This window comes from Mytilus galloprovincialis, chromosome 8 (genome assembly GCF_965363235.1).
Source record: "Mytilus galloprovincialis chromosome 8, xbMytGall1.hap1.1, whole genome shotgun sequence".
Lineage (NCBI taxonomy): Eukaryota > Metazoa > Mollusca > Bivalvia > Mytilida > Mytilidae > Mytilus > Mytilus galloprovincialis.
In genome coordinates this window covers 37725921-37753751 of record NC_134845.1, presented here as the reverse complement: position 1 = coordinate 37753751, position 27831 = coordinate 37725921, and the positions used below count along the sequence as shown (strand labels likewise).

The following is a 27831-nucleotide window of genomic DNA, read 5'->3' as shown; positions in this document are numbered from 1 at the left end:
TGTGGCAGTTTTATTTGATGTCTAGAATAATTCAATGACATTTGATAAGTACATGTAATTGACAAAATCCATAATATATATACTTATAGAACAAATAACCTTATAATTTTAGTTGTAAGCTTAAGTACAAAACTTAGAAGTCATAGAATATACAGAACAGAAATTATCACTTTATAATATCACAAATAATGTATTGCCTTTATCATACCGTTAGCAGTACAATTAATGTATTTACAGTAGAATTTTCAGATTTCAACAAAAACTCAAAAACTGTCATAGGATAGTTACTGAGAAAACATATAAACAGCATTTAAATACACTTGATATAGTCTATAATTAGAAATGTATACTTTTAAACTTTGTGCATCTCATAATACATATACAATGAATAATTTAACTTAACAACAAACAGTCTGTCACATGACTATTAGTCATGTGATAGTCATGTGACACAAGTATGACTTTATTCCATTTCTGTTGACTAGAATTCACATTGTAGATCTGGTCACGTTACTTTTCCCTCCGCTACAAGGGTCCTGGCTAATGCCACATTTTTGGCAGTCTGTAAACCAAGTTGAGGTGGTCGGTCATGAGCTTCGACAAGATCTTTAATCTGTTGAAAGGAAAAGTAAAGATCATATTCACTTCAAGAATTAACTAAATGCAAATAGGATCATGAAAATTTTCTATTTAAAGGTATAAACATGGGTTATCTTAATTCCTAGACTTAGTAAATTCAAAGACTACTTTTCATGTTTAGTTGTTCCCATTATGTAAATTTCATTAATAGTGAAGGAGTTGTTAGATTTATGCTGGGGCTGATTAACATACTTCGTAATAACGTCTTTATCTTAAGACTGGTAGCTTTTTTCTCATTTTTTCACATTATCTATGTCCAAATTTGAGAAAAATTTTAGTAACATTGATGTGTTTTTGTATTTGTATTTTGTATTTATACATTAAAAATATATATTTCTTCTAAAACTGAAAGTGTCAGTACAATAAATATCCCATATTGCCTGCTATGTTATTATAAAATGTACATTTCAGGGAACTCACACAAAAGGTGCAAATATGACAAAACTGAGAACTTCTGTATTTTCAATAAGGAAGAAATGCTAACGACAGTTCCAGTTCTGTAGGCAATATATTAGCTGCATCAGATAGAAATGGATCTCATGCACACAAAAAAAAGCCACATGACTATCAATACATCAATTAACCTATTTCAGATTTTAAAAAATCTGTATGCAAAATCTGTTTAAAAACTGAGTTGATTTTAATTGATCTGATTGATTTGTGTTTATCGCCACTTTCAACACTATGTTTCATGGTGGTCAGTTTTCATTTGTGGAGGAAGATGAAGTGCCAAGAATGAATCACTGATCCATGTGATCTTTGGTAGAAAAACTGACAATCCTAATCAATTAATATAGGAGCCAACTGCACCTGCCATGTGCAGGTTTCCAACTCAGATGTGACTGGCTAGCGATACAGTTGTTCAACTACTTCCACTTTCCACCCAAAGACCCTTAAAACCTAAGAACTGATGTGATACAAGAACCTCAAAAAACAGACCAAAATTCATCTTTAATTAAGTATTTGAATGTTTTAAAATCAACCAAAGTCTATAATATTTCCATGTATATGTGCACTGGCATAAAGTTGGTTTCTATACAACAGCTCAAATGTAAAAATAAAAGTGCTTGTAAGTACCAAACAGTAAAGATTGCTTCAATTTATCATTAGGAAGTAAAATTAATTATTGCATTAATTGTAGTTGATTTAACAGCAATTCTAGACAAAGGAAGATAATTCCAAATTATTTAAAGATGATTTAATAACAATGACATAATTCTATTTTTAGAACAGATATCTTGCAAAAGTTATGCAATTTTCTTAAAAGTGTAACATCATTTGGTGCCTTGAATATATGAGCATATATTACATTGATACATTTCTGGAAATGTTCATGGATAGAGGATGTATAGAATGTTATGATCAATGCACTATATTTTGTTTATCAAAAAAAGGTAGTGATAAGCCTTGGAACATTTAGATATCAAGTCAGTCCCATAAGGTTTCATGCAATCTTTACCTAAAAAACCAAATAACTTAATTACATTTTTTTTACATTTTCTAAGTCCAAGGGCAGTTATTGTAAAAACTGAAAAATTAAAAACAAAACACAAATGTGACCTGCATAATGATCATGATCCACCAATTGCCAAATATCAGGTACTGATCTGCAAGCATTACAAACTAGACAGGACATTGCAACTTTTATGAAATTGTCTTAGACAAAGGTCACAATTTTCAAAATACTGGTCAACCACGACAAACACTAACTAGAAAGGCAAATCACTCATGGGCATATGTCATAGGATTTTAACTTTTTTGAAACAAATGTCAAGCATAAAAGTACAAAATTTAATAATATACCTTGCAGGAATGACTTATGACAGCACCATTGGTCTTCAAATTCTTCCTCATTTCATCTATATCTGTCAGATCTACACCTCGACAGGCATCCTCAATTAGTACTGTCCTAAATCCATGTTCTACAGCATCTAAACAGGTAAATCCTGCAAAGCATCAAATAAAGCTTTTAACACATGTACATATAACTATAGTGGTGAACACAGCTACATCACGTGGACAACTCCATCAAAATACTTGTAAGTCATGATCATTTCAGTATAAGTTACAATAATTTTTTGTCTTCACATTTTTTTGTGAAAAACATGTCTTCCATTCTGTGGATGTGATATTTCTGAAATTCGACTTCATCAAATTTGTGGTCTTACTAAAAATAGTATCCCATCAGTATATAAAAACCCAGAGAATATTGTAATTTTTACAATATCCTGATTTGTAGTCCACAGTGAATGACTAAGGTAGCAATAAACAGTTAGGAACATTTTTTTAAATTTGCCCTTATAAATGTTACCATCCCCTTTTCATTGCTTTCTTGCAATATCAAGCTTACTGTTTGTGTCATATATGGGCATATGTATGTAATCAGAATCTTCCATAGATTTTATATCCAGTATATAAAATGGTAAAATATAATTTCTTTTGGGTGTATCCATGGCAACAATCTGCATTTATTTGTTATAAAATATTGCAAAAAGGGGGGAAAAGATGTCAAATATTTCCCCAAAATTTGACTAAAAGTAGAATTTCAATCGCTTGAAGTAATACCTTTTCTGAAACTCTGTGCATATATCATTCAGCAAATCCAATGAATATCATATGTCTTTCGTCTCATTTTTTTGTAAAATTGCGTCAAAAACTTCGTTTAGAAAAAAAGTGTTTGTAAACATTACATTAATTTCTGGAGCGATTGCCAGTCTAGCTATGAAGATACAGATTGTCAAACAGAAAACAGCCCATAAAACATGTAAAAAATAATCTTGATGCTCTTATAAACCATCTTTGAAGGCTAAATTAGCACTCAGCTGTCTAAAAATGAATTTTATTACACAATAACTTTCCTATTTGAAAAATCCACAGGGGCCAAAATGCGAAACTAAACTCCTAACTGTGTATTGCTACCTAAAATGTTTTTGCTCCAGCTTACAATGCATTTGACAACTTACCTACACATACATCATATGCTACACCACACACATACACATCTGTAACCTTGTGTTTTGACAATATTTTGACCAGATCTGTTTGGGATTGCCTATTGTTGTCCCAGAATGCTGAGTAACTATCCACATTGGGATGTGTTCCTTTGTTAACTATGATACCGCCATCTGTGTTCTAGATTAAAAATACAAAAAAACAGTTATAAAATGCAAAATAAACGAACTAAATCCACAGATGGTCATAAATATACTTATTTCAATGTAAAATAAAAAATTAGTTACTAATAATTCAATGACAGTAAGGACTTTAAGGTAATTAAGTTTCTGTTGTTTAAATTTCTAGAACCAAATATGTTCCCTATGTTTCATTTTCCTTTTTCTTGTCTCTGATTCTTAATTACCCTCAGTTTTAAATGAGAATTCTAAAAGCATTTCTTTGTTCTACTATAATTGTATTTTAAAATGCTAGGATTAAGCGATTCAGATTTTTGCAAAATTGGGAGAGACGACATGTGTCATCTGTCACCTCCAAATAAAGTGTGCAGAAAAAGTGATGACTATACTGCGGTACAAGAAACAAACAAAGATAAGATAATAGGGCATAATTGCATGTCCTATATATAACAGACATAAATTAATGTTATTTTGCAGATTAAAAAGACAATAGTATTTTAATTATATGTTACTTGATTGTTACCAATTCATAGTTTGAAAATAAGCCTTAAAAGGAATAGGGGCAATAAGGCCCTTATTTGGCCCAAAAATTACTGCAAATTTAAAAGTTATCATACATATTCTTAAATTACTGAAAACTTTGACTAAGGTACAAGGTATTCAAAAAAATAAAACAAATTTGACATTGAATAAGTTACCATGGCAACAAATCCTGACTTTATTTGCATATTTTGTAAAATTTCATGATTTTTCCTAGCTTTTCATCAAATTTAAGGTATATTTTAAATGGAAAAAGTATGTCCGCACCCAAGAAAGGACTTTATATTTGGTGAGATAATGTCAATAGTTATGATAAAGCTTCTGTTAAATTATTTTGTTGTTTCTTGGCTGCGCACCATGTTTCCATAATGGAAATAAAGGTAGAAAACAGCTAAAAATTCTGTACTTTTCATCATGTTTATCGTTTTTGTGAAAACAGTACATATAATGAGGTAATTGTTACGTCATCAGATGAAAATCTGTATGTTTTCCATTTATATTTCTTGACCCTTATGCATTTCTAAACATTATGTGCCAATTTGAAATAGTTCTCAAACGTTTAATTTTCTTGGTCTAAAACCAGGCCTTAATGCCCCTACTTATTTGTTAATTCCATTTTTTCTCTCATTAAACATAGTGTAAAAATAGTTAACAACTTCTTTCTTGCTAGATGTATCCTGTGTTTAAACTTTGTTTGCATTTTTCTCAATTCTCAAGCAGCATATGCATCTGTCTAAAAAAGATTTTCACATCAATAACTTTACCTTCAATTCTGTATGTAACTCTGATCCCCATGAACCCTGAATACAATGTGATGGCCAGAGTTTCTGTACAGTTGGTGGTGGACCTTCAAATATCACAGTATCCATAGGTTTGGCCTCGGAACACAATATCTGTAAATAAAATGTACTTTTATTTTTCTTTCAGAATAAGGATTTTAGTATCATATTAGGCTTAAATTAAAATATTGTTTGTTTGCACTTTACCGACCGACCCTATAAATTTGTCTGACTGGAAATCTTTTATTTGTATTTACCAGCAATATTTATTTTTATTTATTTTTTCGTTCCTACCGAAATTTTATATTTGTATTTCCCGCTCAAAACTTTTTTACCGGAATCCTCGTATAAGAATAAGTCCATTTGGTATCACGTGAGCGTTTGGCATGAACACTTGCATTTAGAGATTCAAAGCATCTGATTGAATTTGATGTTGAAAAGTTTTGAAATCTTGATATGACAAACGTTGCCCTGTGTCCTTATACTTGAAGAGCAGGGTTAATTAAAAAAAGTTCTTCCAATACAAAATTATTAACGTGTGTATAAAATATTTTGTTAACGAACGTTGTATCCTATGTAGGGATGGCCTTTGTTGATCCATAGATCAGGAGGATTATGTTAATACTGCCTCCGACCAGCTTTGACATTTTTTATCTGACATGAACCAAAGTCCTGTAAATTGGAGAATAATTGGCAGTAAAATCGCCAAGTTTTCCTTATAGACCATTTATAAATGCGATGTAAAATATGTGACAATTGAGTTTCAAGTCTTGCAGATTTTTATTGATAACACCGGGACACACAAAAATTTAAGCACTCAGTCTCTAGGGTTGTAAGTAAAATAAGACAAATGCTTAGTTTTAAATGTAGCTCTTTTAACTGGTTGCATGAGGATGATGGTGGGAAATGCACTGCCGGGCAGTGGCTTTATATTCTAGTCAAATATTCTTTTTATTTCACAGATATCATCTCTGATAATTTAAGTTCAGATTTTGATAAAATTGGTAGAATGTTGGAATAAAACATGCTAGAGATTGCACATTGTACAACTGTTTCACAAACCATACTATAAAATTTTGTCAAATAATATGATATTAATAAACATTTCAGTCGAGTTAAGCGTACAAGGTACATGTACGTAGTACAGAATATTACTATTAGTGCAAGTTAAAACTCTTAAAAGTTCCAGGCATATAAACGTTGAAAATATGCCGCACAGCCCTATATTTTGATATTTGAAAACAAAATAGTAGTGCATATGAATTAACTTCACATTCTACTTGATAAGTTTTTTTCATAACTTCCTTGGACTATTATACTTACAGTCCCAGAAACTGTAATAATAGTAAAGATCAGTAAAATCATACTTAAACAAAAGCAATACAGACAAAAATGATATCATGCAGATTTTGTATCTATAAAATAAAATATTATACCTACTTGCCTACCCATGACAAAAAATGTACCAAGCCAGGTTTTTTTGGGAGAAAGAAAAATAAATTTTTTACCTACCTACCTACCCTGTTTAAAAAAATAGGGTCGGAAAAGTGCAAACAAACAATATTTTAATTTAGGCCTTACTGTTTGTTGATCATTGATTTTCATGGGTACCAATTTTTGTGAATTGAGGAAACTTTGTATTTTTGTGCATTTTTGATCTTGTGGTTTTACTGCATACAAGCCTATACAAAATTTGTTTTTAGTTGAACATTCAAATTTGTGGTTCACCTGTAACGACGAAATCATCAAAAATTGATATCCCATGTACAATAATGATTCCACAGTACTAAAAACTATATCAGATTGTAAAGCTGAAAATAAGAAATATTATGAGTGTTTCTATTCGCTAGATATTAAAATCAAATAATCACAGGAACTAAACTTAATGATCGCCAAAGGTGACTGGATTTTCGACTGAGTGAATATATTTCATCACCCTGATTGCCCAGTTGGCGACTGTAAAATATTTTGCAGTGAATCCCATTTCTACCCTTTCCCCTGCAGTACAAACAAAAACTGTTCTCAAACAGAAACCTGATTGTCCTATCAAAGCAGTTAAATTACAGAAAGAATTTCTGGTAACCGGTAAGTTCATTTTAATTACTAAAACCCCAATTGGACAACTTAGTTTTCCAAGGAAAGTCACAAGTTAACATATTAATACCCTTCTCTAAACATGTGTTCTTTTTTAAGTGTTTAGTGTTTTCATCTAAACTGCTGAATCTGCATTGCTTCAGAGATGCATATCAGTTGTCCAGAGAGTCATAATAAGCCTGTATTTGATGACAACTTGTCAGGTGACAACTTTTTTAGCCTTCTTCTTCAAATCTTACCTTATTAGTTGAGTGTAGTTTTCGTTTATCTATATTGTCTATAAATGATATATGATTTGATGGATGCCAGTCTCTTGTATACACAACCAGGTCAAAGTTGACAGTATCAAGGACAGAATTAATAGCTGGAATGACCCCAAGGCCATCTTGACCAGCAGGACAGTTACGAAGGGCAAGGCTACCATCTAAAAAATCATTCTGCACATCCACCACTATCAAAGCAGAGACTGGCTGTAATATCTGTGAAAAAGAAAAAAATACAATTGTTATTTTCTTAAATTAAATGATTGTGGACTTTTTTGAGATGTTCAATGAATTTATTCCTTCTTTTTTTTAAATTTTGGATTGGTTTTTTTTGGTGTCTTTTCTTCATTTTTACAGTTGAGTATTATTTTCAACTGTTATTTTAGCATGCACATGTAGCATACTCCATTTATCTAAAACCTGTTAACCATGTAGTGTGTAGGTACACTCATGTGATCATGAGAAGTTGAGCAGTATTTTTTCTTCTTTCAAAAGCAACTCCCAAAACTTTGAAACAGCAACATGAGTTTGTCTGCTAAACCAAAATTCATGACCCTTAAAATTGTTGTTTTTTGTTATATCTTGATATATTTCTATCCTTTTGCTTTACCATGAATGTGGTATGGATGCATGGTTGATGCTTAATTACAGATGAATCTCATTCTTATTCTAATCTCTGTTAACAATTATGAAAACCCATAAATATGTACCTACATTATTTTATGTGACTTCGATGTATTTTAAAATTAGTGATTTTAAATGTAGAAAATGGTGGATTAAACCTGGTTCTATAGCGCTAACCCTCTCACTTTAATGACAGTAATATAGCTTGATTCAAAGTACATTTTTCATGGTTTATAGTATTAGAATATCGATTGTATCAATTTATATAAACATAAAAAAAAGTGATAAAAAAGTATTAGCTTATCATGTTTATTGTAGTAAATGCATATCTTTTATGTGGGTATCTTATATTATTTACTTACTATTTTGTATTAAAGTATAGAACTGTTAGATGCTTCTAACATTATATGGTTATATTTTTTACACTAAATGTAAATCCAAGGTTAAAAGTGGACTACTTTTTTTATTGCCTTCTATTTCCCCTGGATAGATGGTTTCAATTTGTAAACAGGGACCCTTAGCCTGATCCTGGAAGACTAAGGTAATTGTACACAGGAAATATTTAGGAATAAAACGTTTATATGTCTTAAAAAAAAAAAAAAAAATTAGTGATTTCATCTTCAGCTTTGCAACTTACAAGAAATAAGCAAAGACAAGCATATTTTAGTAGAATTATTCCAATAATATATAATTAGAGAATTATCTGTAAACTCTGATTTCTGCCTGCCACCTTGACCTCAATATATACTCTAGATCTTACATGTATTTTTAGTCTTTACCTGTTTCAACCAATAAAAGCATGTTTCCAGAAAATCTTTTTTACTTAATCTGTCATCCTGTAATAAAAGAAGAACATCATTATACCATTAATTATAGTGTGATTAAAGGGTGGTTAACCATCAACACCTATAAGACACCTACAAACTCCATTATCTATACCTTAAGCAATATTATCATCCAGCTTAAAATCATAAATCTTAATTATAAATTGAAATATAAATTGATCAACTTTTTATAGGAGCAGATTAATAAGTAAGAGTATTAACTTTATGTTAACAAGCTTGAAATCTGAACTGATCATGACTGTCTAGTCCGAAATTGTTTGAGCTAATCAAGTCTAACAAACTCTAAAAGCCTGTCAGATTTCAGAGTAATCACAAACTATGCTCATCTTTTTTGAAAAACATAGAGAATCACCAATTTTTATAATTTAGAAAAGTTTTCAAAAAGAAATTAAACACTGCCACATATTAATTTGTCTGTCCTTATTTAGAAACTTATTTTGTTAGTGCATCATGTTACTCAATGTTTTAAAGTTTTTAACAAGTGAAACTGCGAGCTACTGCTCACTGATGATACCCCCGCCGCAAGTGGATAATATTAATAGTGTAAAAATATGGAAGTGTTCGGTAAACAGGAAGTTGTCGAGTGATGAATCTGAAAACGCATCACACGGTATAGCTGACTTATAAAAATCCTGAAACCAAATTTCAGAAATCCTTGTATTGTAGTTCCTGAGAAAAATGTGACGAAAATTTTTAACTTGGTTATCATGTGTAAAATCATACAAGTGTTCGGTAAACAGGAAGTTGTCGAGTGATGAATCTGAAAACGCAGCACACGGTATACCCGACTTATATAAATCCTGAAACCAAATTTCAGAAATCCTTGTATTGTAGTTCCTGAGAAAAATGTGACGAAAATTTTCAACTTGGCTATCATGTGTAAAATCATACAAGTGTTCGGTAAACAGGAAGTTGTCGAGTGATGAATCTGAAAACGCATCACACGGTATAGCTGACTTATATAAATCCTGAAACCAAATTTCAGAAATCCTTGTATTGTAGTTCCTGAGAAAAATGTGACGAAAATTTTCAACTTGGCTATCATGTGTAAAATCAGACAAGTGTTCGGTAAACAGGAAGTTGTCAAGTGATGAATCTGAAAACGCATCACACGGTATGGCTGACATATATAAATGTTGATACCAAATTACATGAAGGGTGGATGTGTAGTTCCTGAGAAAAATGTGACGAAAGTTTCATGGGACGGACTGACTGACGGACGGACTGATGGACGGACTGACAGACAGAGGTAAAACAGTATACCCCCCCTTTTTTAAAACGGGGGTATAAAAAGGCATTAGTTAGGTATGAGATAGACAAAAATTTATATTGGATTCTTTTTGTTCCAAATATCAATCAAAGAGAAAATTTTAAATAATGTTCCATTATAAGCAGTTAGTTTGGGCTAAATTTGTCAAAAAAAAGCCCCAAAACATCACTGACGTTTTTTACACTTGCAAGTGAATAATTTGACCTCATGTATATGTGAAACTTTATTCATGTGAACTTCAATTTAGCTTCATAGTTTGAGATGGGCTACGCATGTAACAGGCGTGATCAGCTATTAAAACTATTAAAAGGAAAAGAGTTTCAACATTGAAATAAGGGTGAAACATTATGTTCATTAGTTATAGTTCAATCCATCATTCTTATACGTTATTTAGCAATAACATGAAATCAAACAGACTTAGAAAAATCCACTTCCATATGGTTGTTGTATCTATTAATATTTTCTTGATGTTTATTTCAAATTAAAAGACCATTTGCAGTCTTAGGAGGTCATTTTAGCGGTTAAATAGATGGCATCAAATGTAATATGTACACAAGAAATGCAGATGTGTTTTATCAAGTCTATGCATTGTTAAATGTTTATTTAAGAATTTTTTATAATTTAATGGATGATCTTGTAAAATTTGTCAAAAATCTATTTTCAGCCTATTTTGGAATGTCAAAATCAATACTTTATTCTGATAAAAAAATTGAAAAAAAAAATCTTTATCACATTCTTACATATTTTTTAATCAACTTAAAATATTTTTATCTTAAAAAATTGAACTTAATAAACTGTGGGCAAAATAGGGTCCTTACAAAACTTACTCCTTGTACCAAAAATTACAATAATAGCATTAAGTTTTCACTCATACAATGACAGTGAAAGGAAAATATATTGGGCACATGCAAGAACCTAAAAAAATAATTTATTTACATTTATTAAAGGCATTTTTCATATAGACATCCACTGTGGTAAATTTAGTCAGTGGATTCTTGCAAGTGCTCTACATGTATGTGTATTGGTTCCTCCAATAATCAGCTAATAGACTATTTTCATATTACCGACTTTTGACTCTGGTTTATATTATTTTTCAACAGGTTACCTATGACATCCTGGTACTCAGTCAATTAAGGACAGTCATAATAAGTAAAATCAAGCTTTTAATCTGTACAATTCTAGGGTAAAATATACTGCTTTATATTTTCTTTACATGAAAAATAGCATAAACTGGAGTCAAAAGTTGGTAATATGAAAATAGTCTATTGACAGAAATCTGTGAATTTTTCACATTAACATGTCACGTAGATTGAGGTTTTTTCGTAAACTGAAAATTTTTAAAATAAACAATGCATCATTGAAGTCATTCCAGTGCTGGACAGTAGAAACTTTAAGGACTGCCAGTAGACTAGCACTAGCATCAATGTAATAGAAGAATCCCCCACCCCCTCAATAATTAAATATGCTACTGATTTCAATATGCATGACACATCTACACTAAATGTCAAAAGTTGGTAAATCAACATACATAAAACATTAAATAACATTAAAAGGAAAAAAAATGACTAATAAAATCAATGAGTACAGAAAGTCCACAGAGTACTTTACCATTAATTACTGAAATGAATATCAATGTTTTCCACGAAAAAATGAATTGTTTAGAACCGGGGTTTATCACTTTAAATGAATGTGCAAGTTTAAACATGAATTTATTAATCAGATATCATGATAAAAAAGATTACTTAAAGGAAATTATGTTACAACAATTTTAAGACTTAATTGCATGTTTGCAAGACTGAATCAATAAGTTACAAAAAGAACTATTTATGGTCATAAAAAATTCTTCTTTGGACTACAGATTACATTGTTTTCATGAAGATCCTTTAAATATTGAACGGTTCAAATTATACCCAACATTTTACAGCATAGAGAACATTTACTGTTATAAATCAATTAAACAATGTTTATTTTATAGTGAATTAAAAACCTATACTCTGCAACCATTTCAACATGAAATTTTCATTTTCAAAAATTAAATCTTTTTTTTTTCTCTTTGATTTTGTAAAACATTTTTTTTCAGTGTTGAAATCACTTCTAGAATTCTTTCATCTTATCATTAATTAAAACAGGTAGAAAACATTCGCTAATGACCTGATTTTATTAATCTGCTTTAATGAACATGAAATAGATCAATATAAAATCTACTCTTCTGAAAAAAGAATATAACAAGTTAGTACATAAAACATGTTGTGTAAAATGATTGGCCATTATTGATTGTATAATCAAATTCTACATAAAACTAGCATTAGACAATCAAATTCTAAATTTATATCACAACCAATTGATGACACTTCAACACGCTGAAGCCTGTTTTTAAGAATTCGCCTGACGCACTACATTTAACCACCATCTTCCGTTGAATAGAAGAAGCGAGATATAATTAGTCTTAAGATCCTTATTTTTTCTGATGTATGATTGCCTTTAATTTTTTCTTTTGCACATGGTTTTTATTGTATTTTTCATATAGAACCCTGTTTGGTTAAATGAAATGCATATAAGTAAGGAAGTGGTCAGTTTTCACTATTTTTAAAAGGTATTTCAAAATACCATGTGAATAGAATTATAATAAAATCATTCGTTTAAACTTCAATTGTGTCAATAATTTTGAGGGACTGTGGTGACAAAATGACTGAAGTAGTTTGTGGACCTCTTCTAATGTAGATCACTGGACCTCTTCTTGTATAGATCACAGGACCTCTTCCGATATAGATCATTGGAACTGTTCTAATATAGATAATTGGAACTGTTCTAATATAGATCACTGGACCTGTTCTAATATAGATCACTGGAACTGTTCTAATATAGATCACTGGACCTCTTCTAATATAAATTATTGGACCTCTTTTTATATAGATCACAGGACCATTTCTAATATACAACACTGGATCTCATCTAATATAGATCATTGGACCTGTTGTTATATAGATCCTTGGACCTGTTCTAATATAGATCACTGGACCTGTTATAATATAGATCACTGGACCTGTTCTAATAAAGATCACTGGACCTGTTCTAATATAGATCATTGGACCTGTTCTAATATAGATCATTGGACCTGTTCTAATATAGATATCGGACCTGTTCTAATATAGATATCGGACCTGTTCTAATATAGATCATTGAACCTGTTATAATATAAATCAATCGACCTGTTCCAATATAGATCACTGGACCTCTTCTAATATAGATCACTGGACCTCTTCTAAAATAGATTATTGGACCTGTTCTAATATAGATCACTGGACCTGTTCTAATATAGATCACTGGACCTCTTCAAATATAGATCACTGGACATGTTCTAATATAGATCACTGGACCTGTTCTAATATAGATCACTGGACCTGTTCTAAACTGGACCTGTTCTAATATAAATCATTGGACCTGTTCTAATATAGATCATTGGATCTCTTCTAATATAGATCACTGACCTGTTCTAATATAGATCACTGGACCTGTTCTAATATAGATCATTGGATCTCTTCTAATATAGATCACTGACCTGTTCTAATATAGATCACTGGACCTGTTCTAATATAGATCATTGGATCTCTTCTAATATAGATCACTGGACCTGTTCTAATATAGATCACTGGACCTGTTCTAATATAGATCACTGGACATCTTCTTATGTAGATCATTGGACTGTTCTAATATAGATCACTGGACCTCTTCTAATATAGATCATTGGACCTGTTCTAATACAGATCACAGGACCTGTTCTAATATATATCACTGGATCTGTTCTAATACAGATCACTAGAACTGTTCTAATATAGATCACTGGACCTCTTCTAATATAGATCACTGGACCTGTTCTAATATAGATCACTGGACATCTTCTTATGTAGATCATTGGACCTGTTCTAATATAGATCACTGGACCTCTCTCTTCTAATATAGATCATTGGACCTGTTATAATATAGATCACTAGACCTGTTCTAATATAGATCACTAGAACTGTTCTAATAAAGATCACTGGACCTCTTCTAATATAGGTCATTGGACCTGTTCTAATATAGATCACTGGACCTCTCTCTTCTAATATAGATCACTTCTGAATGTCAACTATGGTTGTCGGTCATTTGAAAAGGTGTGTTAGACTAGGATCTCCTATATATAGCTACCATAAGACAATTTAGAGAGGTACTAGGTCCTATTTATTAGTCCAATCTTTTACCTATCAGGGATTCATGGTAGCAAAATGAAATGTACTGTGGATTTATTATAACTGTATTCTTTAGATACCAGTTTTCATGGATTTGGAAGGAACATGTGACCCACAAATCTAAATGTTCATCATTCATGAGATTAGCAAACATTTTCTATAAGCTTGTTTGAAGAATCAAAAAAGCTGTAAAATCAAATATCCATATACTTTTTTTCCTTAATCCTAAAAATTGGTACCAACTTAAACAAATGAATTAACAGTATACAAGTGGAATTAAAATGATTCAAATCAATTCCACCACCAACCCCACCCCAAAAAGATGCTTCACTTGACCTTAATAATTTCTCTGGACATAGAAAATATTTTCATCAATATTTGCTGGTCAAAGCCCTTATTGAATATAATTACTGGTCAATGTTCATTGATATGAAATTAATCAGAAAATTTAAACTTTGACATTTAAACATCAATGCCAATACAATAACAAAGCAGGTACTTAGAACCATATTTACTTTCAAACAAGACTTCTTTCCTTTGATATGACATCAATACTAAATATATAGGCCCAATATGATACTATTATTAGGTCCGGAGACCTTGGACTAGTATTTAACAGTCTGATAGCACTATCCTATTTTAACATCTCTGTATATACCCCCTGTTAAAGGAATAAAACCAATGTTCTGATACTACAATCAATACAATTGTAAATGAAGTTGATGACTTTTCCAATACACACAGGTAACAACACCGTCAGGCTAATTTTCTTACTAAGTAAGCACAGCTTCTAGTTCATGTACATAGAAATATTCTGTATCATTAATCACAACATACCTGGGGATAGTTTCATTTTGAATATATAATGACTTTATATATATAAAGATGTTACATACACCTGTCAAGAAATGTCATTCTTGTGTACGATCAGGGTACATCACTTTGGGTTTATTGTAAAACCAATGGTACTTTTTGTTTCAGTTGAATTATTTAATTTTCCATACATGGTGACAATTGGTGTAACAAAGGGTTCACAAAGGCAGACTTAATGGGAGGGGGCAGGGTGCCAGACCCCCTTTATGGAGCTACATTTATAGTTAATGCAGAATTTTTTGCTGTTCCACAACAAACACTGCCTAGTTTGGGAGCCATGGGCGCCTTTTTTTTCAAAATCCTGGCTCAGCAGTTTAAATAGTAGTCAAATGACTGTGCTATTTAAAATGTTTATGGTAAAACGTCAGTACTACTTAAAATGTTTGATCAGTTATTAAGTTTGATTAGGGCTTATCACATCTCTTCCTATTTAATAGTTGTACCTAGAGATATAGTCTGTTTAAAACCAAGAAAAACATTCCAAACTATATTAGATCAATAAATTATCAGCTTTCCTTTAACAAATGTTTGTCAAGTTTATTTTAAAAAGCAAGATAATAGGTAAATTGTTACTTTGCTGAGGGTTTCATCAAGTGTAGGAATGTTGTGTACTGCAAAGAGAGGTTTATCTTTTAGTTATATATACATGATATATATCATATAAAAAATAATGGAGAATGTGTCCCCATGGACAGATGATGCCCCCACTTGCATACACCATTTTAAAGGGACATAACTCAAGAACGATAAAGTGACGCTACCCAAATTTGTACTTGAAATTTTATGGTTTTATGGTAATAAGTATTGAGTATAGGTTTCATAATGTTTGGTTGGGGCAAACTTAAGTTACAGAACGGAAACTAAAACTTTTGCAATTTTTCGATTTAAAAAGGGGCATAACTCGACAATGGTTAAAATCATCGTTACTACTACATCCAACATTTATCGACCAGTACTCCATCATCGTGGTTAGCAGGCTACCAAGCTAACCACAAACTGGCCCTGAAAGCAGCAGTTGTGAAGATATAACATTAAAATATTCAACAACCTAACCAAAACAACTCACAAAACCAAGATGGCGGCCTTCCAAAATAGCGTCTTCAACCTGTTCCTGACCGACTGCACAAAATATTTAAACACTCACCAAACACCTTTAGGCATTGAGCTAACTGTGGGTGGGCTGTAAAGCCAGTCAAAGTAGTTAGACACTTCCATCATCAATTGTTAAAGTGACACGTCTGTGTTTGTGGTAATAAGCATGTATAAGCTTCGTAATATTTGGTTAAGGCAACATAATTCAGTTAGAGAATGGAAACTAAAATTTTTTTTATTTATTTCCATGTATAAAGGGCATAACTTGTATCTAAAGCACTTTGGGTCATGTCATTCTGAATAGGTGAATTGCTTGTATCATCTGTCTCTGGTCCATGTTGTCAGACACTAATTTGATATACCTTCTAAATAATCATATCTATGTTAAAATATATAAATATAAGGTACCTGATCTTGATCTAGTAGTTTTAACAGTTCTGCCTTATAGTCCGAATTAACAGTGTAGGATTCTGTACCGTCAGAGAAAACTGCTGACAAAAGATTATCTAATTCCTTTCCATCTAAATACCCATCTCTGAAAATAAAGATACAGAATGGAGAAAACTGCTGACAAAAGATTATCTAATTCCTTTCCATCTAAATACCCATCTCTGAAAATAAAGATATAAAATGAAGTACCCCCTCAATACATGTTTTTTTTCAATGTACCATAAAAATAGAACAGAAAGGATATACCAGGATTCATTAATATTCGTTGGATACCAATTTTCTTGGTATTCGTGGGTACAGGTGAACCATGAATTTAAATGTTCAATGAATTACAAATGTTCAACAGATTGTATGCAGACTTTGGCAAAACCACGAAAATTACATCTTAACGAAAAGGCAAGTTTTCTGCAATCTACGAAAAATTGGTACCCATGAAAAAAAATAATTTACAGTATGGGGTATTCATCCATGACTGTATTTCTGCAGCACCTTACAAGGAAAATATTAGGTTCAAGTTGCCAAAGAAACAAATGATAAACTGTAAAGTTTCTGATATCAAAAGTTGGTACTACCCTGGTACAGAAATCATAGGAATATGAAACAATGCTCCTGCAAATGGTCATCTCTGGGTTTTTTTTATGAAGCAGTTAATTGTTATGAAATATTAGAAATTGAACTGTGAGCTTTTGCACATTAATGATACATTCATTCCTTAAATGTAAGAAATTTAAAAGTATAGGAATACATAAGAACTTGTATCTCAGTTATTTCAGACCTGTGTCAAACAACGTTAATATAATACAGTCATCAAATATTGTAGTAACGCACTAATTTACAAATGAGCAAAAAAAAAAAACTTTCTTCTTCATGAAATTTCCTTTGAACAGTTACCATGGTTACAGTTGTTTGAACTTTTAATAATACATTGAAATTAGATTTCTGAAGATTTCAATTTTTACTGTAGCTGTTTTGGAGAAATTTCGTATAAAATGGTTGAAGACCCATTTGTGGCCTTTTGGCTTTTGTCTGCTCTTTGGTCAGGTTGTTGTATCTTTGACATATTCCCCATTTCCATTCTCAAATTTTTTTATCATATATAGGTTACATATAGGTAAAAGGTATTATTAATTATAGATTAATGACCGTCACGGTTTTTCTAACAGAGAGCATTTCAGATTAGCTACAATCTCTATGAAGAGCAACAACTCTGAGATGAGATGTAACCTAGAAACATCCTCAAGTTTAAAAGACTAATTAATAAATTATTAAATGTGTTTGCTATTGTTTTCCTAGATAATGTCAATGATGTAAGCTCATGACTTCATACATTCTATTTTTACTGAGAAAAACCCATATCACAAGCTTAAGAGAAGAATAAAATGAAAAATAATCATATTAATATCAAAGCATAACAAATACTCGTACCTGTTTTCATCAAACAAGTGGAAACACCAAGCACATTGCTGTGCATCAAAAATTTTCTGCTTTGCTTTGAAACTATTTATGAAATCATGTTGTGCCTTCATTATATCCATTTTAAATTCTATGTAAAGAATTATACAACAGGATTAAAATACTTATAGTTTTATATTTTGTACTTTGATATAAGAGATTTAATCATAATCCTACTAATATGACTATGTGTTATGATAAGGTTTTATATTGAAAGATTTAACCAGAAAATAACATGATTATTATAAACTTTGGACCAGAAAATTAATGATGACCCATGATGTATCTAATGTGACACCATCAAATGACTCAACATAAACATGTAAACTGCATATGACATAAATTACACACCTACATGTATTTAAATTTAAGAAAAATTATTTTCCTGATAAGATTTGGTTCAAACCATTTTTCTCCTTTTCAAATTATTTTCTGCTAAAATTGATTATCAATTATAAATAGTCAATACATATGTATAAGAAATGACATGTACATATAAATTGATCCCCAACAGCAGTGCGATGGTCAATGGGGGAATAAGTAAGAAACATATATGGATAGCATAGATACTTGGGACCTGTCAAACATTGAGTGATATTTCCAGTCAGTAGAAGTATTTTCACAATTGCTAGGCCTTAAATTTCATGGATTTTAAGTCTACTAAACGAATTTCAATGTGGCGCTTTTCTTGACAATGGTATTCCTTCCTCCTTATATAATTAACATAACAAGAGTGCACATGCTGAAATGTCTGCTTTACTGATTAAACATTTTATGTTGAAAGTCTAAAATATGAAACTTTTACTTTGAGTATCACATAAACTTAAACATGTTTTCAGATCCATAACAATAAGGTCAAAGTCAAATAAATACTGTCAGACAGACAGTACACTTTATACAATTATGAGGGTCGTAATGGGGGTACCTTCATGACGGATAACAGTAAGAATTCTTGACAAAAATGACAGTAACAATAATTATTTGAGACCTCTGAAGAATCATGGTAACATTTTAACCAACTTGACACTACATGTAACAGTAGCTGAAAATGACTGTTTGATGCCCGACGTTAAAGGGCATTACTACCCTCAATTAATATATACCATGAATACACCAAACATTCATGACCTATATTGCTATTAGAAATTGATTAAAACAGACCAAAGCACAAAAACTTTAAACATTTACCAATGCAATGAACCATGAAAATGAGGTCAAGGTCAAATGAAACAGACTGGTATGTATCCCTTACAATCATAACTTAGCCACATATACATTTGTACATGTAGTTGGCCTACTGCTTATAATATCTGAGAAACAGAAATCAGGTCACTTAATCACTGATCCATGAATATATTTGAGAATGGAGCCTGTCTGATAGCCATGCAGGCATTGCAAGGACCTCATATCCAATATGCAAAATATTGTTATCCTATTACCATGATTATTCATTTTATGAAATTGACATGACAAAAATCATGAAAATGAGGTGAAAGCAAGGGTATCATCCGGTTGGATTCTTCAAAAGAATGACCTATTGTTCTGACAGAAAATAACTCCATATAGGTATATAATGTAACTTATAAATGCTTTAATAGTAAGACTCAAGATGCAATGTGCTGAAAAGTTGTTAGTAAAGAATTGCAGCAATGTGCTGAACAGTCCTTAGTACAGAATTGCAGCAATATGCTGAACAGTCCTTCGTAAAAAAAACTGCAGCAATTTGCTGAACAGTCCTTAGTAAAGAACTGCAACAATTTGTTGAACAGTCCTTAGTAAAGAACTGCAGCAATGTGCTGAACAGTCCTTAGTAAAGAACTGCAGCAGTGTGCTGAACAGTCCTTAATCATTTAGTAAAGAACTGCAGCAATGTGCTAAACAGTCCTTAGTAAAGAATTGCAGCAATGTGCTGAACAGTCCTTAGTAAAAAAAAATGCAGCAATGTGCTGAACAGTCCTTAGTAAAGAACTGCAGCAATGTGCTGAAAAGTCCTTAGTCATTTAGTAAAGATCTGCAGCAATGTGCTGAACAGTCCTTAGTAAAGAACTGCAGCAATGTGATAAACATTCCTTAGTAAAAAAAACCTGCAGCAATTTGCTGAACAGTCCTTAGTAAAGAACTGCAACAATTTGCTGAACAGTCCTTAGTAAAGAACTGCAGCAATGTGCTGAACAGTCCTTAGTAAAGAACTGCAGCAGTGTGCTGAACAGTCCTTAATCATTTAGTAAAGAACTGCAGCAATGTGCTAAACAGTCCTTAGTAAAGAATTGCAGCAATGAGCTAAACAGTCCTTAGTAAAGAATTGCAGCAATGTGCTGAACAGTCCTTAGTAAAAAAAAAATGCCGCAATGTGCTGAACAGTCCTTAGTAAAGAATTGCAGCAGTGTGCTTAACAGTCCTTAATAAAGAACTGCAACAATGTGCTGAACAGTTCTTATAGTAAAAAATTGCAGTAATGTGCAGAACAGCCCTTAGTAAAGAACTGCAGCAATGTGCTGAAAAGTCCTTAGTCATTTAGTAAAGATCTGCAGCAATGTGCTGAACGGTCTTTAGTAAAAAATTGCAGCAGTGAGCTGAACAGTCCTTAGTAAAGAACTGTAACAATGTGCTGAACAGTCCTTAGTAAAAAACTCAACTACAGCAATGTGCTTAACAATCCTTAGTAAAGAATTGCAGCAATGTGCTGAACAGTCCTTAGTAAAGACCTGCAGCAATGTGATGAACATTCCTTAGTAAAAAAAACTTGCTGAACAGTCCTTAGTAAAGAACTGAAGCAATGTGCTGAAAAGTCCTTAGTCATTTAGTAAAGATCTGCAGCAATGTGCTGAACAGTCTTTAGTAAAAATAAATTGCAGCAGTGTGCTGAACAGTCCTTAGTAAAGAACTGTAACAATGTGCTGAACAGTCCTTAGTAAAAAAAACTCAACTACAGCAATGTGCTGAACAATCCTTAGTAAAGAATTGCAGCAATGTGCTGAACAGTCCTAAGTAAAGAACTGCAGCAGTGTGCTGAAAAGTCCTTATAAATCATTTAGTAAAGATCTGCAGCAATGTGCTGAACAGTCTTTAGTAAAAAAAAATTGCAGCAGTGTGCTGAACAGTCCTTAGTAAAGAACTGCAGCAATGTGCTGAAAAGTCCTTAGTCATTTAGTAAAGATCTGCAGCAATGTGATGAACAGTCTTTAGTAAAAAAAAATTGCAGCAGTGTGCTGAACAGTCCTTAGTAAAGAACTGTAACAATGTGCTGAACAGTCCTTAGTAAAAAAAAACTCAACTACAGCAATGTGCTGAACAATCCTTAGTAAAAAAACTCAACTACAGCAATGTGCTGAACAATCCTTAGTAAAGAATTGCAGCAATGTGCTGAACAGTCCTAAGTAAAGAACTGCAGCAGTGTGCTGAACAGTCCTTATTCATTTAGTAAAGAAATGCAGCAATGTGCTCAACAGTCCTTAGTAAAGAATTGCAGCAATGTGCTGAACAGTCCTTAGTAAAAAAAATGCAGCAATGTGCTGAACAGTCCTTAGTAAAGAATTGCAGCTGTGCTGAACAGTACTTAATAAGGAACTGCAGCAATGTGCTGAACAGCCCTAATAGTAAAAAATTGCGGCAATGTGCTGAACAGTCCTTGTAAAGAACTGCAGCAATAAGCTGATTAGTCTTTAGTAAAGAATTGCAGCAATGTGCTGAACAGTCCTTAGTAAAGAACTGCAGCAATATGATGAACAGTCCTTAGTAAAAGAATTGCAGCAATGTGCTGAACAGTCCTTAGTAAAGAACTGCAGCAATGTGCTGAACAGTCCTTAGTCATTTACTAGTAGTAAAGAACTGCAGCAATGTGCTGAACAGTCTTTGGTAAAGAATTGCAGCAATGTGCTGAACAGTCCTTAGTAAAGAACTGCAACAATGTGCTGAACAGTCCTTAGTAAAGAATTAAAAACATTGCTGCATAACCTGCTGAAAATTACCTAATTGAAAAATTCAATAAAACAAGACCAAATATGGAAAACTAGAGGCTCTCAAGAGCCTGTGTTGCTCACCTGTTACTGTATTTACTGATGTCAGCCATCTTGGTTGGTAGGCGGGGTCATTAGACACTTTTTTAAAATAGATACCCTAGTAATGATTGTGGCCAAGTTTGGTTAAATTTGGCCCATAGTTTAAGAAAAAAAGATTTTTGTACAAGTTACAAAAATGACAAAAAGTTGTTCAATATTGACTATAAAGGACAATAACTCCTTAAGGGGTTCTCTGACAATTTTGGTCATGTTGACTTATTTGTAGATCTTACTTTGCTGAACATTATTGCTGTTGCAGTTTATCTCTATCTATAATAGTATTCAAGATAATAACCAACAAGAATGTGTCCATAGTACACGAATGCCCCACTCGCACTATCATTTTCTATGTTCAGTGGACCGTGAAATTGGGGTCAAAACTTTAATTTGGAATTAAAATTAGAAAGATCATATCATAGGGAACATGTGTACTAAGTGTCAAGTTGATGTAACTTTAACTTCATCAAAAACTACCGTGACCAAAAACTTTAACCTGAACTTCGCACTATAATTTTCTATGTTCCGTGGACCATGAAATTGGGGTCAAAACTATAATTTGGCATTAAAATTAGAAAGCTCATATCATGGGGAACAAGTGTACTAGGTTTCAAGTTGATTGGACTTCAACTTCTTCAAAAACTACCTTGACCAAAAAATTTAACCTGAAGCGAACGGACGAACGGAGGCACAGACCAGAAAACATAATGCCCCTCTACTACAGTACACACAGAGAGGATGTAATCTCATACTCCCTACACTGTGTAAAAACTTGGTGTCACACCAGGAAACTCCAGCAACACTCTCCAAATCTTGGGAGCAAATTAGGAGAAACTTGGAGTAATTCCTCCCTAAAACTCCTTAATTGTTTATTACCTTGGTGTGGTTTCTCCCAACACCATGATTTTTATTGCTTGTTTACCTTTGAAGTGTGCCAGTAGTTGATGACTACAATAATCATTTCTTGTGTTTCCTGTCATTAAATGATGAAAAGTGTGAGATTTGTTAAATTTAATCAAAGATATATTATAATCTGATTTTATTAAAGAATCCTGCACAACTTTATTTATTAAAAATATATTCAGCATTTGTTCTGACAGTGTTGGTTTTTCATACCTAAGGACCATAATTAAAACAAACAAAACTAATAAATAGAAAATAAAGACATATATTTTAATTGAATTTATTGATTTTTTTTTTTTATAAATTTAAATGATAAATGAAGATTATATAAATATAATATGTATGAAATTTATCTACATTATTTTATTTTATTCATTTTTGTTTGTATCATTACTATTATTTTTTAAACCATGTATATATTAATATCTATATGTTTAAACTGACTATTAATACAACTTATTGTAAATATCAAGTTGCCATTCTTAATTATGAGATTTTGAAAGAATGTAAATAATTTTCCATTCTAAAATACTTTTTGTATATAATTTTTTAAATCATTTCATTAACCTTTTTTTATAGCTTTCAGAAATAAAACTAAATGGGAAATGATTGAAATAGGAAGAAGTGAGAGAATAGTTAACCTGTAATTATATGTCACTGTCAGACCATGCAGTCATGCTTTGTTGATTTTTATTACTTTTACCTGCAATCAACAGGTCATAAAACCCTCCCAGATGGGAGTAATTACTTGGTGTTTTTTGGGAGGGAAATCTGTGTTTCACAGTGTGACACTGTGTTACACCAGAATCAGTGTTGGGAGTATGAGATTACATCCTCTCTGTGTGTACTGTAGGTGGGGCATAAAAACTGCAAAATTTCCTTAAAATTACCAATTTTAGGGCAGCAACCCAACAACGGGTTGTAGGATTCATCTGAAAATTTTTGAGGGGATATATCTTATTCTGATGGACATTTAAATCTTGAAAGATTTGCCCTAAATGTCTTAGTTTCAAAGGTATAAAGCAAAAACTGTATTTTACCACTATGTTCTAATTTTAGCCATGTCAGCCATTTTGTTTGGTAGGTGGGGTCATCAGACACATTTTTTAAACTATATACCACAATAATGATTGTGGCCAAGTAAGTTTAAATTTGGCCCAGTAGTTTCAGAGAAGAAGATTTTTGTACAAGTTGAAAAAAATGACGAAAAAGTTGTTAAAATTGTCTATAAAGGGCAATAACTCCTTAAGGGGTTGACTGACAATTTTGGTCATGTTTGACTTATTTGTAGGTCTTATTTTGCTGAACATTATTGCTGTTTACAGTTTATCTGTATCTATAATAGTATTCAAGATAATAACCAAAAACTGCAAAATTTCCTTAAAATTACCAATTCAGGGGCAGCAACCCCACAACTGGTTGTCCGATTCGTCTGAAAATTTCAAGGCAGATAGATCTTGACCTGATCAACAATTTTACTCCTATCAGATTTGCTCTAAATGCTTTGGTTTTAAAGATATAAGCCAAAATATACATTTTACCCCTGCATTCTATTTTTAGCCATGGTGGCCATCTTGGTTTGATGGCCAGGTCATCGGACACATTTTTAAAACAAGATACCCCAAGGATGATTGTGGCCAAGTTTGGTTAAATTTGGCCCAGTAGTTTCAGAGGAGAAGATTTTTGTAAAAGTTTACGGAGGACGGACGCCGGACGCCAAGTGATGAGAAAAGCTCACTTGACCTTTCAGGTCAGGTGAGCTAATAATACAAATTATATATTTTGGAATGTTGGTAAGTCGTTATCCTAAGGACATTTTTTTCTTCTTTTTTCTGTAGACTTAGCTTTGATTTTTTACTACCATGCATTGTCAAGCTTGGTAACTCATAATTGTTTCTCAGTAACTCAATGTACAATGCTGTCCAATACTGAACCTACTGACCTTGTTTTGTTTACATTCAAATTCCAATGGCGTCAAAATCATGTGATGTAAAATCGTTCTACCCAATCAAATTGCTCTACTGTCAATTATGTGACTTTTCAGTCTACCGCAATAAGTCATTGGCAATTACATTATTCGTTTGTGGGATATTGCTTTAAAATAGTTTGCAATAATTAGGTGTTTTATTCAACAGGAAACATCATTTTTTGACATCCCTTTCGACATCAATGGAATTTTGTATGAATATTTTCCTACACCACTAGCCTACAGTCATGATGGTCAGAATGTCGATCTTTTTATAATGAATAAAAAATTAATTCTAAGAAAAATAAATGTAAATTGTTTTTTTATTAACCTACATGTACTTGACTTGTATTGCCTGTCACAAGATTGATGACGCTGAATGGAATGTACACAAAACAATGGAGGCTGGAAGTGGGATTTTGTGAAGTTCTAGAATGTTTTTAGACATTCGGAAGTCGGGATTGAAACAGGCATTAGAAAATTGGCATTTTTTAGCAATAATTGAGAACAACAATGAAAACTTACATTTGTACATTTAGAAATGTTTTTTTATTCAAAAGTGCAGAAAAACGTATTCTGAAGTGTTTTTCTACGCCGGATGTAGCGTTGTGACGTCAAGGCATAGTTTCCCCATGTGTTAAGTTCAAACACAAATACCTAACAAACTGACAAGATGACCGATTTTAGACTGCAGTAGGATAGTTGAATAATCTAGTTCACTGTTGTTCTGAATAAAAAAAAATTTAATCACTGATTCACATTCAAATGTGAATTTATCTCTTTGAATGTGTATTTCCTAATTTCATGCATATAGGGTTACCTGTTCTTCACTTGTTTTACTTTTAGTGTTTACCTGTCCTCGAAGGGGAAAGACGCGTACATATCGGACAACAATAATCATGAATGTAGCTTACCTGTTTTTATCAAATAGATTAAAACACCGTACACATTGCTGTTTATCAAAAACTTTAACTTTACACACAAAATCATTGAAAAATTTTCTCTGTTCAACATCCATCTTCTGGAGTGTGATCTGCTATTTGTTTACATCGATTTTTTCATGGTCTGTTTGTTAATTTGTGGTTTTTTAGTATTCATTGATTTTCCGTTTTCACATACAATTTGTACATAAAATCGGTGCCGTAAGTCAGATGTCTCGGAAAGATTGAAGTATTACAACATAAAACGTCAAGAATTTTCCAAATCCTTGAATAGAAACAATAAAATTCTAATGTATCCACTTATTTGCCAATCGAGCAGACGCTAAGATTTAAAATTCCATACTCCTTGGATCTTTACTATCTTGCCAATTGATTCCGAACTACACTGATAAATCTAATAATTACAAATATACATAAAGAAATATAAGACTACAACGTTCTATATTATAGACCAGTTTTTTATGATTTTAATCAACAACGTAATTGCAGGTGCGGATTCGGGCGAGTTGCACCGAAAAAAAATGTGAATTCAATCTTTAAAACATTCAATGTGTATGAAATAATGACTCCGAGTCTTATTCCTAGTTTTCAGCAACACTCTGTGGAATCAATCCCGACAGTGTATCCGAGTCTTTGAATGTGCATATATATAGGCAACTGTTGCATATATTTAACGTTTTTTTTTTATTCATTTGTCACAGTTTTATTTTTATATGGATTTCATTTTACATATTTGTATTCGCTCATTATTTTGTACATAAATTATGCAATACATAAGAAAAATTGCCTAATATGTTTTCATATGTTTAACATATGTTTTTCATATGTTTGAAAACATGTGGAAACTTATGTTTAGGCCCGATATAAAAACATATGGAAAACATTTGAAAAACATATATTTTTAAAATCATATCAAAACATATGTTTTTCATACATGTAGACATATGGAAAACACATGTTTTTCATATGTTTTTTTACAAACATATGTTTTTTCATATGTTTTACAAACTATCAGACCTAAAACATATGTTTTCATATGTTTTTATGTTGGTCCTAAATGTATATTTTTTATATGTTTTTAATGGTTCAAATGCATTTATTTTCTCATGGATTCTAAACAAGCATTACCGGTGATGAAAGCCTGAAATAGTAAAATAATAAAAGTTTTGGCACGCACTTTAGTACAATTTGTTTGTACAAAAACTGGGCCGTTCGTCTTCTCGTTTGAATTGTTCAAGTTACATTTGTCATTTCGGGGACATAGCTGACTATGCGGTATGACTTTGCTTATTGTTGAAGGCCGTACGATGACCTATATTTGTTAATATCTGTGTCATTTTGACTTTTGCGAGAGTTATCTCATTATCATTATTTTACTTCCAGGGCCGTAACTAGCCTCTTCTAATCGTGAGGCAAAATATATTCACCGAGCGGAGCGAGGCGAATTTTTTTTGGATAGGGGTCTGGGGGCCGCGCTCAAGGCCCCCAGAAGCTCTGAGAAAAATAACGCAAAATCGTGCATTCTGAGCGTTTCCCGGACGCTTTCTGACATTGAAACGCAATTAAGTTTTAGCTATTTTTTTCTCCACAAAATTCTTGTCTCAAAGCAAAAACAGATTCATTATAATTTAAGACTTTTACGTTTTATGGACAACATTAAAAGACCGATATGTAGAATAAAGCAAAAA

At 32.0% G+C, this 27831-nt stretch overlaps 1 protein-coding gene across 2 annotated transcripts; it reads right to left on the bottom strand.

The window, feature by feature from the left end:
• Positions 1 to 316: 316 nt before the first annotated feature.
• LOC143041858 (nicotinamidase-like) lies at positions 317 to 26465 on the bottom strand. 2 transcript variants are annotated; one of them, XM_076213974.1, is made up of 8 exons: positions 26117 to 26465; positions 16785 to 16911; positions 8850 to 8906; positions 7423 to 7662; positions 5075 to 5203; positions 3603 to 3771; positions 2443 to 2585; positions 317 to 613 (listed from the first exon to the last, which is right to left on the bottom strand). In XM_076213974.1, exons 1-8 carry the CDS (start codon positions 26218 to 26220, stop codon positions 506 to 508), a joined length of 1077 nt encoding a protein of 358 aa, XP_076070089.1. In that variant the 5' UTR covers positions 26221 to 26465; the 3' UTR covers positions 317 to 505. The 2 variants fall into 2 exon arrangements, with proteins under 2 accessions (XP_076070089.1, XP_076070088.1); XM_076213973.1 differs by lacking the exon at positions 26117 to 26465 and adding an exon at positions 18252 to 18376.
• Positions 26466 to 27831: the final 1366 nt, after the last annotated feature.

What these genes read in the sequence shown, in the direction of transcription:
- LOC143041858 (XM_076213973.1), bottom strand. Translation starts at nt 18,361, where the DNA reads ATGGATATAATGAAGGCACAACATGATTTCATAAATAGTTTCAAAGCA. An exon ending in AACTACACTCAACTAATAAG is followed by an intron (nt 5,204 to 7,422) that starts GTAAGATTTGAA and finishes TTTTATTTACAG; the next exon opens with ATATTGTGTTCCGAGGCCAA. An exon ending in AGCATATGATGTATGTGTAG is followed by an intron (nt 2,586 to 3,602) that starts GTAAGTTGTCAA and finishes GATGCTTTGCAG; the next exon opens with GATTTACCTGTTTAGATGCT.